At 39.9% G+C, this 14631-nt stretch overlaps 1 protein-coding gene across 1 annotated transcript in view; it reads left to right on the top strand.

The window, feature by feature from the left end:
• The first annotated feature begins 127 nt into the window (after positions 1 to 127).
• Positions 128 to 14631, top strand: part of PLCH2 (phospholipase C eta 2) — a 77425-nt gene continuing 62921 nt past the window's right edge. The window contains exons 1-2 of the mRNA XM_048967766.1: positions 128 to 857; positions 11523 to 11972. Coding sequence (XP_048823723.1) covers positions 11861 to 11972 — 112 coding nt within the window. The 5' untranslated portion in view covers positions 128 to 857; positions 11523 to 11860. The remainder of the gene's footprint in view (positions 858 to 11522; positions 11973 to 14631) is intronic.

The following is a 14631-nucleotide window of genomic DNA, read 5'->3' as shown; positions in this document are numbered from 1 at the left end:
CATGAAGAAATTTACCTCTGTGTAGGATGAGTCCTGGTTGTTTGTTTAGCAAACAGCATCTGCGGTATTTTCCTGTATTGGGAAAAATGAGTAACTGCTGCAGTAAGTAAAGCATCATTTGAAGTTTGTTAAATCCATACGAGCAAAGGTGTAGGCATGGTTGTATACTTAATGATTTATATTTAGTCACTAATTTAAACATGGACATTCAGCGCTTTTCTTGCCTTCTCCACTTCCTCTAAGATCTTCACATCCTTCTGAGGGACAGAAATTTCTGTGCAGACTTTGTTTCCATTGCACACTTCTCAGCTCTTCCATATAACAGATAAGGGAGTGACTGCTTTACTGCCATTAATACAAGGAAGTCCAAAACGTAAAACAAATGCACCGTGCAGTAATGATTAACTTTTCCTCCCACATGTTGCATGTCTGTGTGTTATTAAGCTTGGTTTTGCCACTGCAGACCTGCTGGTATTATGGAAGAGGTTTGGAGCGCAGCTTTCAAACGCGGCAACAAGCAGATGTTTCAGTTTCCAACCTGAAGAACAGGTTCTGCAGATATAAAAGCAGCTAAGTGTCTGTTCAAGATTGTTACAGCCCTCTGACTCTTTCTGCCTCCTCCCACTTTGAACTTGTTACCCTGGAGCCGAACTGTTTGAATAAGGGCTGTGAAAGCTGCTTTGTGATCAGTTAGCTGAGAGCCCTCAACATGTAAAGCGCAGGGAGGAGCCTTCTCTCTCTGCTTTTGCAGTTCCCTCCCCTCCACTTTTTTTTTTGTCATGCTCATGGAAGTTCCGATGTAACATGGAAAGAAGTTGGGACAGGTTGACTGCACAGTCCAGAGAGGAGAGACAAAGGTTTGTTGTTTGTTTGTTTGTTTGTTTGTTTTGTTTCAATTTTCTGCCTTCTGTGTCAGGAATGTTCTGGTGTGCTTTTAACACTTATGTGCACTCTTAACATTAGCAGCAAATGTTATGATATGCTACCACAGGAATGTATATAGCTTTATGATTGCAACAGAGTTTGTTGTTTCTTGTGCTTTCCTCTTCTTGAAGAGAGAGAATAGAAAGAGCACCATGTGCAGTGCTTGTTTTATTCCAGTAGTGCTTTCTCTGGTTACAAAAACGTGTAGGACCTTGGAATTCTCTTAGTCCTAAATGTATGGATTTTTCAGAGCTTGTAGGAATGAGGGGAACTGCATTTTAAATTAGCAGTTCAGACTTTTTGAACTGGACTGTTCTCTTCAGTACAAGAGACTAACACATTCATTGCAGAATGATGACGTGATCATTGAGCTCTTGCAGGAATATGGAGACAAAATTAAAACTGACTTGAATGAGAGAAGTCGATTTTAAAATCAGCTTTAGATATTTAAGTAAAATACCAGAAGGTAATGTAACCTCTGTGATTCTGTGATGGAGGAGTAGTGAATCGTGACTTGGAAAGGTGTGTGTGACCTGTTGAAAGGATGCCTGTGGTCTGGATTTCTTTTGTCATTGGTTTGGACTGCGGACAAGGAATTTTCAGTTCTTTTTGGCATAAAAAAAAGTGAGTTAGCATTGCAGAGATTGGCAGATAACAAGGATGGCTGTGCTGTGTGCTGTAAATGCCTCAGGCTGCAGAGTTTAGATGTAGATCTTAAGCATACCCCAAATCCTGATGGTGATAAGTGCTAGAAACGTGTTTTGTTCCATGATACAGGTGGGTTCTACTGCTGAATAATAAAACTGAAGCAGGGTAGGGGTCACTGCTGGCTGTGGTATGCGTGGGCTGCTGTCTTTGGAATCTGAATTGTTGTGGTTGAAGTTTTGTCTATTAAATGACATTTTCTGTTCTTACTGAGTGGAGAAAAATGTTATCTAGATTACGCTCTTTCTAGGCTGCTAAGAAGGAACTGTTATGTATGAAGGAACAGTTTAGGCCAACTGAAGGACAGAAGGTTTGTGAAGGAAGGTCGGTGACTGCTGATGAGATACACTGGTTATCCAAGCGCAGGAAAGATTGTATGCTATCCAAGTGGCTGCATCCTCCCCAAAACCAATTACCTCAGTACCAGTGTATGAAGAACAATAATTGCCTGCTCATCTCTGAGCTGTTCAGTAGGTAGGCTGTCTGCTTCTAGGTGCCGAAGGTTGCCTTTATAGACTGGAGACCATGAGCAGGCATAGAAAAATTTGCACTGATAGCTCGGTTTTCTATTTAATTTAGATCTAGTTGTGTCCTGTCTTGGTTCTTTTTGGTTGTGTCGTATCTTGGTTCTTTTTCACCCAAAGAATCAACCTTTCTGATCGTTTGCCTGAAATGTGTCTTCCTGCATAAAACCAGAAGAACTTTATTCCGAGATTATTTTTTTTTTGTGAGTTTGTTTCATCCTTCTGTTAGTCCCAGAAATGTAATTTAGCCTTGCTTGTCCTTGTAACTCATGGAGTTGTCATCCTATGGAGCCACGGGTCCTTCACGACTGCAAACTCATGGACTGTTTGTTAACTCATGCCTTATCGTTGGCAAGGAAGTGCAATAAACTAATGAAATGACTTGCCTATAAATTTGTGTAAAACCTATGAAATCTACGCCCTGGAGACTGCAGTGTTGTTTTCAGTTATTCCTTGCTTTTGGTTTGTTTTTGTTTGCTCTGTAAACATGAGAACTTTGTGTTGTATGGCCGGACTCTTTATACGTTAATCTGGAAAGGCTTTATTTCTTCTAATGTGGCATTCAGCATTTCTGTAGATAAGGCTGAATTAAAAGCTGCTCCATACTTATCCTAAATTGTCTGAGAGAGCATCTGAATGAATGTTGCTGCAGGTAGTCCTTTCTACCGTGGGAGATTGTTGATAATGTTAACAAATTGTAACTGCCAAGGTAAGATTGAAATTCTTCTTGTAAAAACATTTTGGTTAGGAATAAAGGATACACAGCATATGCATTTTTAAGTCTATATTCCGTTTCAGAACACTGGAAAGCTACTCTTCTCACAGCTTAATGTAATTATATTGTTTGCTGCAGTATTTACTCTGCTTTTAAAATAAAATATACAGAATGTGGTACTAAATATAATTAAAAGGGGCCAACTTACTTGTGAATGTCACTGTAATTTGTTCCTATGAGTTCCATTAGTGTGTCCAGAGTTGGGAAAATGACTGTGTAAGTACATTTGTGAGGGAAACAGGATGAGGCTGAAGAGATTTTTCAGACAAGAGGGTCTCCCAGTTAGTAAGGATCATCTGAATTTACTGCAACACATTTGTCATGCTCCAGGAAGGCACATGGCTGACTACTGTGTAGGCAGATAGCTGAATGGAAGAACTCCTCAAATCCTTAGGGAAACTTATGTGTACTGTTTGATGTCTTCTAAGCAGGTGTAATGGGGTGGCTGAATTTACTCTGTATTTGCAGCATACTTGTATTTATGTTGCTTAGAACTTTGCTTTCTGCTTTCTGTATACGTTATAAATTGAATACAGGCAGTAGAAGTGTATACTGGTAAGAGTACTGACACGGGGTAGTCTTGGCTGGATTGCTTTGAAAATTCTTTATTTGACTTTCTTATTTTTTTATTTTTACATTGGTTTATTTGGTCTGTGGCTGGACCTGAAGCAAAACGGAACAAAATACTGTCACAATATATACCAGCAGTGAGTTGACTTCTAGCCACCTTGCCCACCCCAAATACAGAAGGCCAGCACAGAACAGCTATTAATTCTGTTTCAGTGTTTGGATTAAGCAGGGTTCTGGCTTTTTGTGTTCTGCCTAGTAAAGAAACTTTGCCCCTGTGCACTTTGTTCATAGGCTCAGTAGAGCTCTATTTTTCTTGTAATTATTCAAAGGGTTTTATTGCAATATTTTTATCAAGTCATATAATAATATAAAAAATAATTGTAATTTTGCCCTTCCCTCCTGTTTTTAAAGGAAATGATTGAAGTCTGGAGTCTTGTTATAGTACTTTATAGATGAGAACAATTAGTTCTTTCCATAGATAAGGTAGGCATAAAATCTAGTTGCGGAAGTAGAGAACCCTCTCTTTGAGAGGATCCGATTCAAAGTCCACCTCACTGCTTAGAACCCAGACTTCAAATCTGTAGGGAATTTCCAGACTTTTTAATCCATTGTGTAATCTGTTTTGCTGGGGGTGGAGCGCTTGCCTTCAGCACACAGAAGTATACAGTAAAGATTTTGGCTGGGTACTGGTGAAACTGCAGGCTGTGACAAATCTTTACGCATGCTTAGGCGAAGTTCTGACTTCCTTTCCTGTTCCCTTCTGTCCGCTGCCATCTGGCAGACTGCATGCGAGCGTCTGCGTTATTGACAAATTCTTGTAGTCCTCCAATCAAGCAGAGCTAATGCTTCGTTATTTTTTTAGTCTTCGTTTACGTTGTGCTGTGTGAGGCATAATAGCTCACAAAGGAGCAGTGGTAGCTGAAGCCCACACCTGAATTTTATTTCCATTTTTGCTAATATGAATTAAACCAAAATGTTGAAGCTCTAACCTAGGAGATGCAAAAATAGAACGGATGGGAAGATGATGCTTCAGGCTTCCTGTCATGAATAACTTCCTCAGGTGCAAAATGGCATTTGTAAGAACTCACGATTTGGTCCATCCAAGGTTGGATTTCCAGCAAGGAAGAGTTAAGTTGTAGAAATAACCGTTGAATTCATTTTAGAAGGGCAGCTTCCTCGTCCAGGGACTTGCAGTGTTAGCTGAGTAAGATCCTCAGCTCTCTTTGAGGAAGAAATGCAGCATGCAACTTTAGAGATTGATTTTGTATACATGTTTCTGATCTGGCCCAGCATTTTTATTCTTTGTCACAGCCTCTCTTGTTTCCATTTAATTAAGGAATGGCTCCTGGAGAATCTTCTTACATCTGTGTAGCTGTCGTGGAGCTCTGGACTGCCTCAGAAATTAAGAGGGAAATCAGATGGGAAGTTGAAGGAGCTTTATATGTTAATATTCGTGGGAGAGATTGTAAGTGCTGCAGAAAGCATGCAGTTCCCATCACTTCCAGGTGGTGTTTGCCAAGGGCCCTTATGCAGAAACCTGCAATACTACTTTTTATATTGAATCTGATGTTAAGTGGATGTCTCCTCCTTGCAGGACTAGTCACTATAAAGGAACTTAAAAGAAGCTCCTGTCTCTCCACTTCTCTCCTTCAGCCCCCACCCCTTACACACACATTCCACAAGCTGCTTCCAGAATTTCCTAGTATCCTCTTGCAATAGGAAAATCAAATGTAGAATGACAGTAGACACTGGAATGAATTTTCTCCAGTTTTTCTCTGCCTTTGACTAACAGCATGGAATTTTTATCTGCTAATTTTAAATAAATGAGCAAGGGATGGAGTTTGGGTGAACAGTGGAAGCTACGGTAAAGCATATGATTGAGGTGCTTAGAAGGTGAAGCTGCAGGGTCTGCAAGAGAGGGAAGAGCAGAGAATTCTGGAAATGTGGTATGTGCTGATATTGCTTAGTGGGGTTGGTATGAGAACGGAGTAAAATGTATTCTCTGTTTAATTTGGTGTGTCAAAGATGTGATCAGACAGCTGCATAAAAGGAGTTGGCTGAGGGGAGCCATGCCAGAGCTTTTAGAAAAAGCATGAGATAGGTTGTCAGATGGCTGAAATGGCCAGGAAGGCTTGCATAAATTCAATTGGCTTGGAATAAGTCTTTCTTAAAGGTAAGTTTTACTGTTTGTGTAATGTCCACTTGGAAAACACTTAGTGGATTTGGTGCTGGTGGCTTTAGATAGAAAGATTGCATTCCGTGACTGGTGTTAGATCATCCTTTGTTAAACCACTCAGTACTTTTGTTATCTTCTACTGTATATAGCATCCTACTTCTTTATTCCTTTTCTATGAGTTCAGAGAGGTACATAATGAGATAAGCAGTTATGGATGTAATGTTATTTATTGGCTAAGTGTTAAAGTCCATGGTAAAGTGGTGAACAAGGCAGAGCTGTGCTTGGTCATTTATTGGATTGGATGCTAAAGGCATGCTGCCTCATGGCACTTCATTAGTCACTGTTTGTTCTTGTTGCTGCTGTTTCTCGAAATGGAGGGTTGGGAATGGATTGAGGGGTTCCTGGACTCCTTCGTCATAATGAAGAATGAAATAAATTTATTGAAGAAATGAATTTGGATGTTTGGTGGGGAAAAAAAGGCTTCCCTTTAAGCGTCCAAGTATGAGCATGCTTTTCTTGTTTGCAGTTTACAAATACAGCAGTCACTTCACCATCTCAATTTCTGTTCTTTAGTGGGTGGTGCAAAGAAAGATCTGCTTGAAAAGAGACCATACTTTTGATTCTGCTCAGGTTCCTTAACGTGGTGAATGAAAACGTTGTCAACTGTGCAAAGCTGATGAAACACTTCACCCAGGCTGATAAAAATAACCACTTACCAGGCTTTCATAAGATGAAAGATGATCTTTATGGGCAGTGGCATTAGGAAAATGCATCAGGGCGGTGTTTTGTCAGCACTGTTCTAGGAGTAGTTATTGGAAATGAATTTTGAATTGTCAATCCTGAGAATTCAGTGCTGACCCAATTTGTCATTCAAGGCGCTTAAATACACATCAGTTATTGCTGCCTTCTCTCTGCCTCCTCCAGCACAAGTTATTCCTTAATATCCAAGTGATTGATTAGTACAGCAATAAACTGGGGTACAGACGTAAAGCAACTCGAATAAAAGCTGTGTGCTGTTCTTTAAAGAAACTCTTTCTCTTTGGATGAGGTTGCAAAAATAAAAAATTGTAGGGCTTCTACAGAGTTACCAAGACTGCTAACATAATTAGGAGCATTACTGTTATCAGTATTATAAATCTCTTGAACATAAATGGCATCAGAGCCCATAATCTGTTTCTCCTCTTCTAATATGACTCACAAATTCCCATGTGCAACAAAAGCTTGTTCTTCCCAGCAGTAGCTTCCTGCCTGTCTCCTAACAGGAATCTTCCTCTCCCTGTTCCTCTCTGGGTTTGTTTGTTTGTTTGTTTGTTTTGTGATATGTAGTGTGAAACTTCCAAAGTACTTCTGAGCCAAGCTATTGGATGAGATATAACTGAGTTCTCTTTTGTGTTCTAATAAAAAAAATCAGCTTTTCCATACTGACAAGAGATGCAAATTTCTCCTTAGCACATGGCAGGGTGCCTTGTGCTGTTTCCTTTGTCATTTCAGGTAGGTTTGGGAACTGGCTAGCAGCAAGTAAAGATTGTGAAATAGTTGGAGTTTTTTTGACAGCTCTAAATAAATAGGAAAGATCACAAAGAAGTCTATCCCCTACATAGCTTAGAGAAATTGTTGCAATTTTAAGTTCAGCTTTGTAAAGTAAATGCAGTAATCATATGACAAAGTCGGTATAAACCTGGAATAAATATTTTTTGGGTTTAAGAATAGGTCTCCTTACTTGCACAAGGAATATCCAGCTACATCATTCGGCAAAAACGCAGGGCTCTTCTGCATGTGCTCCTGTAATTCAAGCTTTAAGGAGAGGGGAAAAAAAAGCTGACAAATGTTAAGTGTTCCTTTTAAGTGGAATGACTGTGTTTTGGGTATAAGGTGAGTTCACCAAGATGCCAGGAAAATACTGCCGTTTCCCTTTTTCTAGATTGCCTTTTCTCTGCTCCCTCTTATATTTTTAACTGCTTTATTTTTTGCCAGAGGGGTTTGTATCTCGTGCCAGTTTGCTCTGTTCTCTGCTTTCTCTGTCCCTTGCGAAAAAGAATGCTGTATCACACCCTAAGGTGTGGGCTTACCCCCTTGTTCCATAGGGCTGAAACAGACTTCTTTCCTTTTGCAGTTGCTTTGGATGTGAAGGAACTTGCCTGGGCGTGCAAGTTATCTCTCATGGAATTGCTCAGTGAATGAAGTTACATTCTTTAAAATGCACAGCATGTCATAGTGGAACTGCAGTAGAGTGTAAAAGCAAACTCCAAGTCTCAGATTTTAATGTTTTATTTTTCCCCCCCGTTTGATAAGATTGTGAGATATTTTGTTCTGCTTCCTGATCAAACTATGGAGTTTGAAGTGATGGCTTAGTTTTTCTGTTTCATCTTCAGTATTGTTGAATTTGTTCTGGGAAGATGTTAGAGCTCTTCTGAGTTCTAGTTGGTGTGGTGTGATACTTTTCTGAGCACCAAAGTACGTCTTTTGGGATTAAACTTTAAATGCTACATTGATGTAAGCTGGCTAAAGGATTGATCACATTGTATGCAGGGTGCTCTGTCTCAGGGTGATGTCTGTCCTGAGGTCCTGTCGTTGAAGGGAACAAGGAATCTGACACAATTAAATCTGACTTAGAGAATGGTTCTCTAAATGAGCCATCAGTTGGTCTTCTTCGTGCAGTCTCCCCACGTACAGCGTGGCTCTTTTGTGCATTTTGTGGCTTTTGTCAATGAACTGTGCTGGTTTTGGAGACCAGAGTTTTTGCTGGCATAACAGAGATGAAGTATTCTCAGTGAATGTCACCAGTGTTTTTCATCAGGTAATTATCACAAGAAATTTTCCGGCAAGGCTGAGTCTTTCATTTACCTTCCTATGGAGTCCGTCCACTGACTCTTGCTTTGAGATGCCGATTTGCTTCCTGTTGTATTATTTTTAAGGATGAGTTGTATGCTTTTCTGTTGGCTGCCTTGGACTTATAGGGAAATACGGCTTGATATTTTGGGGCTGGGTTTGGCTTTTTCTTTAGAGGAAAAAAAATTCAGAACAAAACTCAGATACAAAACTAAAATCAAACCAGGTATTCTGAAGCAGTGTTAGTGGTGAATTTCTGAGGATGTGGAGAAGCTCTAAAGTGTGTAATGGAGTAGAGAATGAGCATCTTTTGCAGAAAAAGCATTTTATGATCAGGTGACTCACAGTAGTTTCACTTTCAGATCAGGAGAAAATAAAGGATATGAATTTGACATGATTCGACATCAAAATATTCAGTGAGCCACATCCTCATGTAATGTATTGTGGCTTGATTGCTTTCACTGAAATGATGCCAGTACGTACCAGCAGAAAGATCTGTTCCCGTGAAGTCTTCCTCACTCTCATGGATGTTTTTTGGTATATAGTGAGTCACAGTGATTGAACTTCCTACAAAGGAAGGACCTCTGAAATAACCCCTGAGGGAAAGAGGTGAAAGAGCCTGGCAGTGTAACCACCAAACAGTCCAAATTTCTGAACAGGAAGTGGATAGATCTTGTCTCAGTGTTAAACAGTTTCATGTGTCCTGCTGTGGCTTCCTTGATTAGTCTCAAGTTTAGACGTGTAATGCAGATGTACCAGGATGGACACTTTGTGCCTGGTGGATACAGAATAGTAGTTAGGAGGAAAATGTGCCCAAGTTGCCAAAGCAGATACTTGCTGTGAGGAAGTGTCTGTCACCTTCACCTAGAAGTACTTGCTCTGTGTATGCAGTGGAGTAACTTCAGAAATACAGGTGAGTGCTCTTTGGGCTTTTTTCCGTGGATACTTGATGTGACCCCTGCTGATTTAACTCTTGAGTTACCTTCTGATTTCTGGTTTTGCTTTTATCCTAATGTTCAAAAGACTGAAGTCTTAGGACTTTTCTAACTCACTGTAGATCCAAGGGCGGGTGGAATGAAAGGAAGCGTACAGAATATTTGTCTACATTTATCCATCCTGTTTTAGCTATTAAACTTCTTCCCTGTACTGAATCTACCTTTCTTGCATGTTTTGATAAGCTCAGGAAATTCTGAAGGTACTTATTGAGTGGGATGGGTAAGTTAGGCAAGGAAGATCTTGTACTCAGCTTTTGTTTTGGAAGGTAACAGAGAAACTGTAGGAGTGGACAGGGCAGGATCGTGCGTTAAGAGCTTTCCCTGTCTGTGCTCTGTTTCAGCGTATTCTCTGTCTTCAGCAAAAATGTGCATAGGTGCAAAGCATAAGCAATGTGTGGGAATAGCAGCCACAAATGTAACAGTGTGAAGTTTTAGTCTTAAACTTTGCTTACTATCAGAGAACAGCTGCTGTACTGTTACAACATTTGCGTGCTTTAATGACATCAGTGCTAGATAAGATGGTGCCATTAAAGGAGTATGATAACTTATTAGCTTTGGGATATTTGATGTTCCTACAGAAGCCATTAACAAAAAATACTTCTCCTGAATTTTATCTCCATAAGGGCCTGTGGTTATAGGATCATTAACTCCTATGATGTGTCATATGCCATTTCTACTTCAAGTAATAAATTAATTTCAGATCCTGGAATAATTCAGCCCTGAGAGGCCCTCAGGGGGTAGGACAGGCTTCTGCTTAAAGTAGGACCAACACTACATGAGTGGTGGTGTTATGGTTTCCAGCTGTGATTGTAGCTAACATTCTTTACCAAACAAATTTCACCTGCTGATATGCCCCAAATTATTTCAGAACCACAGGGTGCTCTTCAAGATACTTCCCATTAAAACGTGGAAATAAGTGGTTTTAGCGATGATGGATTTTCACAGTGTTAGCATTGCTAATCATTATTGTTCTGTATATGAAGTTATGCATTTGGCTCAGTGTATGGATCTCACTTCACTGACTGCCACGTTACCTCTGGAAGAGGAGTTTCTGACAAGAGAATGGACAAGGTGGGGTGTGGTGCAAAGGTGAACATAGAGAGGAAATGACTTCCCAATGATGCTGAATGAGGGACCAAAGAGAAAAGGAGAGGTACTTCAAACTGGCAGGGTCATCTCTGACCATCTTTTCCTACATAGCTCCCCCTCCACCAATTTCTACACACTCTAAGTTAATAATGATGCCTCATTGCCCTGTCTCTTCTAAAATAACGTCAAACTGGATCTGTGCTTTCACAACAAAACATGTTTGGGCAATGTTTCAGAGCTCAGCTTGTAATTATGCTCTGAAGAAGACACCCATAGATTCATAGTTAACAGCATAAGGAAGGATCCTAGGTTTCTGCCTTGTGTGATTGCTGTTTTTGGAGAGAGCCCTTGACCTCCTTTCTCAGAGGAAGTTACCTGCCTGAAAATTTTGAAAATGTGAGTCTTTTGTAACCAGTGAGCAAGAGAGAGGTGGGAAGAGGAAGGACAATGCCAGGCAACGTCTGAAGTATGTAGGTATTTGACAGTGTGTAAGAGAAGAGAGCTGTACAGGGCAAAAACCCGAACTGAGTGAATATCCAGCAATCAAATCCCCAGCTGCTCTTTGGGGATTTCATTGATACGTTAAATAATTCTGAAAAATGTCTTACTATGTGTGTATAAATTGTGTGTACTTGTGTACTTATACTTATGTGTACTTACTTATACTTATGTAAATATATATGTATGCATAATGAAACCCAGAGTAGTTTGATTTCTGGAGAAGCTACTGCAACAGCATAATTTTCTATGATTATAGAAAATACCAGGGTGAGTGAAAGAGGTGTCAGCACCTTCTCTTGTGCAAGGAGCTATCTGGTGATAAACAGCTGCTGAAGTTGGTCCATTATATGTAATCCAACTACGTTGCTGCAATAAATCTTGTATAATGAACAGTTATAGCAAATTCCATTATTAAAAAATCTTGTCTTCTCCAGGTTTGTGGCATGCTAGAGATCCTGGAAAGATTGACTGCTGAACTCGTGTCATGCTGGGAAGGACCATCGCATCCGTTCTACCAGGGCTGAGCTCAGTTGTCATTCTCTGTCTGCACTGACACTGTATTTTTCACTCTTCAACATGTGGAATATGTGTCTGCAGAGTTAAACCAGGACAATCTCCTGAAAATGGAATTCCACAGAAGGCACATGCTGTGATTTCTTGAATAAGCCAACAGCATCCTCTAAATTTTTTTATTTTTTATTTTTTTTTTGCGGATTTTTATTACTCAACTGAAAGAGCAAGCAGTGTTGCTAGATTGCTCTGAAAGCCAGAGATGGCTCTGCCTTCTCCAAAATCTGTGGCAGGAGATCTAACACAAAGAGAAGAACTCATGCTCCATAATGAAAGCTGTTTTCATTTCCTCTCTACAAACGTCATCACAGTAGGTAAGTGAAAGTTTGTCTCACCTAATAGTTTGGTATTTGAAAATGTTTGCTTTACTCCCAATTTCTTGTATGGTATTGAGATTTCACATTGAAATGCTAAGTTTCTGTAATTTGTTTGAGGGAATTGTGCTTGTAAATTAGGGGGCTGAATTTCAAATTTTGTTGTATAGTTTGCATGATGAAAACTTAACTGAAGTGTAGAAAAATGAGATGCCAGTACTCTGGCCCATGTTTGACCTGTTCCTGTAATGTCCAGGAGTTGGTGGTGTGCACAAGGCTAGAAGTACCTGCTGCACTGTGAGTTATGTTATGAAACCTTTCACTGCAAGATAACAAACAGATTGACTGTTATCAGCATTCTCCAAGATATGCTAGCAGGCTTGTATCTTCATGTAAATGGTGACATTTGTACTTGAATAGATATCCGAGTGTTTTTGAGATGTCAGTTTTCCCACCTATTCAAGCGCTTCCATTCCAGAGTTAACGTAAAATATAAATAATGCCTCCACCTACTGTGCTGATTAGAATCTTGAGGCATTGTCTTCTGTGGCTGCAAATAATAATAATGTAGCAATAAGCTGGGATGTGGCAAAATTCACAGGTAGATTTGAAGGAGAGTTGTCCTCTTATTTACCAGATCTTCAAAGAATGTGGGCTTGTGTCAGTAACAAAGTGCCTCTGAGTCACTGTCAGACTTGTGACTTCAGTGGGATGGGCATTTTATAGAAATGTGCATGTGATTCCTTTGGAACTTCAGCTGATCCCTTATGGTAGGGATCGTTTGAAATGCTGGTTTGCTGAATATATGAAGGTTAATGTTTTCAAAGATCAGTAATCATCTTTGGATGTATGTGCTCATCTGCTTTTGAAAAGACAGATGATGGGGCTTTACCAGAGTATTGTGATGTTGGTGCCTTTACAGACTGTAGAGGAGAGGAACTTACAGGAGCTTGAGAACATAGCTTGTGCAGCTTTGCTAGAGCAAATACGTGTATCTGAGTGCTGTGTTTCTTTTAAAGGGCAGTAAGATATGCTGAAGCTTGGGGGGGGGGGGGGGGGGGGATATTTCTCTTATCAAAGTAATTTTTCTTGAAGATGATGGCAGCACTGTAACTGCATTTAGAGCACATCAGTATTTTTTTCTGTGTGTGACACCAGTAGAGTTGATTATCAGCGATTTTTTTGGCTTTCAACCGGACTCCTTTATTCAGCAGCACCAGGTGCTCCTAAATATTTTACTCTTTAGTTTTTAACAGATTAATTCCAAGGGGATCTCTGAATTCTGGGAAAACAAGGAGGAATTGTGGTAGAATGTAGTTATGAAGGCTGTAGGAAAAACAAGGAGAACCCAAGCTCTTTCTCACAGCAAAATATTTTGGGCTAGATATTTTTAAAAAGTGGATTAGCATCATAGGACTAGACTGTCACAATTGATTGCAGCTTTTGTTCCTTGATTCAAGTGCTTCTGGAAAATCCTTCTTGAAGTTGATTTGGGGAGGAGGGATTTATACTGCCTCAGGTTGTGGCTCTGTGCCATGAATCTGTCCGAAGCAATCTAAGATGCAGAGCTCAAAGAACAACTATTGTTGGCTGTTGGTCTTTTTTGAGTGTTGACAGTTTGCTCAGAGGAAAATGAGTTCTTATCTTAGGAAGCTCTGGAGATTACAGATGTGATTCTGCATATCAGGTGTTGATTGGAGATTGAGTAGGAGGAAGGGAATTGTGTAACTGATGTCTGTGGCAGATGAATTTGTGCTACAGGATGGATCTGAAGAAGGAGAAAGAGGGCTTGGTTGCATTGAAAACAAGACAGTTGATTTAGCCCAAGACTCTAATTAGAAGTTAATGTATTCAACACAGGACTTATTTTCTTGAAATATTTCCTTCTACTGCCAACAGTCATGAAGCAGACAACACTTTTTTTAGCTGGGTGCTCACAGGAACTATTTTCATAATTCTGGCCAAATTTCTAGCAATTGCAAGATTGATTTCTGCTGGCTTGCTGTTCAAAGTGGTATCTATAGCTTTTGCTAGCATTAATGCAGTTGAATATATTTGTATTGCTGCTGTATTAAAAAGAAATTTAGTGCCTCTTGAACAAGAGCTGTCCTTTATATAATTCTGTACGTAAAGCTCTGTCAGAGTGTGTATGTAGGACAAAGTGCACAGAGATGGCAGAAATAGCTGGAGGGAGAGAAAGTCTTTATTGTGCCTGTGCAGCCCTTCCAGCATTCCTGTGCAAGTGGGTCTGAACCCAAACAAAAGCTGGGCTCCTGCTCAGGAATCCCATAGCAGACTTGTTCAGAACACCCACTTGAGTTTGTTCTTATCTCTCCAATTAACCCTTTGTATGACTCAGTTTAAATGCCATATATTGCAGTGACAACTTTTATTTCACCTTAGTGTAACGATAAATTCTAAAGAAACAGTGCAGAAGTGATATTACTACTTTTCAGCTGTTAGTTGTCTTGATTGAGTAGCCTGTGCTTTCAAAAATGACATTTCAGCTTTATCAAGCTTATGCTTTCAAATGTTGGCACCTTCAGCTTTCTAATTTGAGTGAGAGTATCCCCAAGAAAATTTGGGAAGCTCAGGGCTGGAGAGTTACATCCCTACTTGGTATGAATCTATGCAGTTAAGTAAAGGCTCCTCATTTGAC

Source organism: Lagopus muta, chromosome 21 (assembly GCF_023343835.1).
Source record: "Lagopus muta isolate bLagMut1 chromosome 21, bLagMut1 primary, whole genome shotgun sequence".
In the NCBI taxonomy this organism is placed as follows: Eukaryota; Metazoa; Chordata; class Aves; order Galliformes; family Phasianidae; genus Lagopus; species Lagopus muta.
Note: the sequence above shows the minus strand (reverse complement) of the source record. Positions and strands in the feature narration are given on the sequence as shown.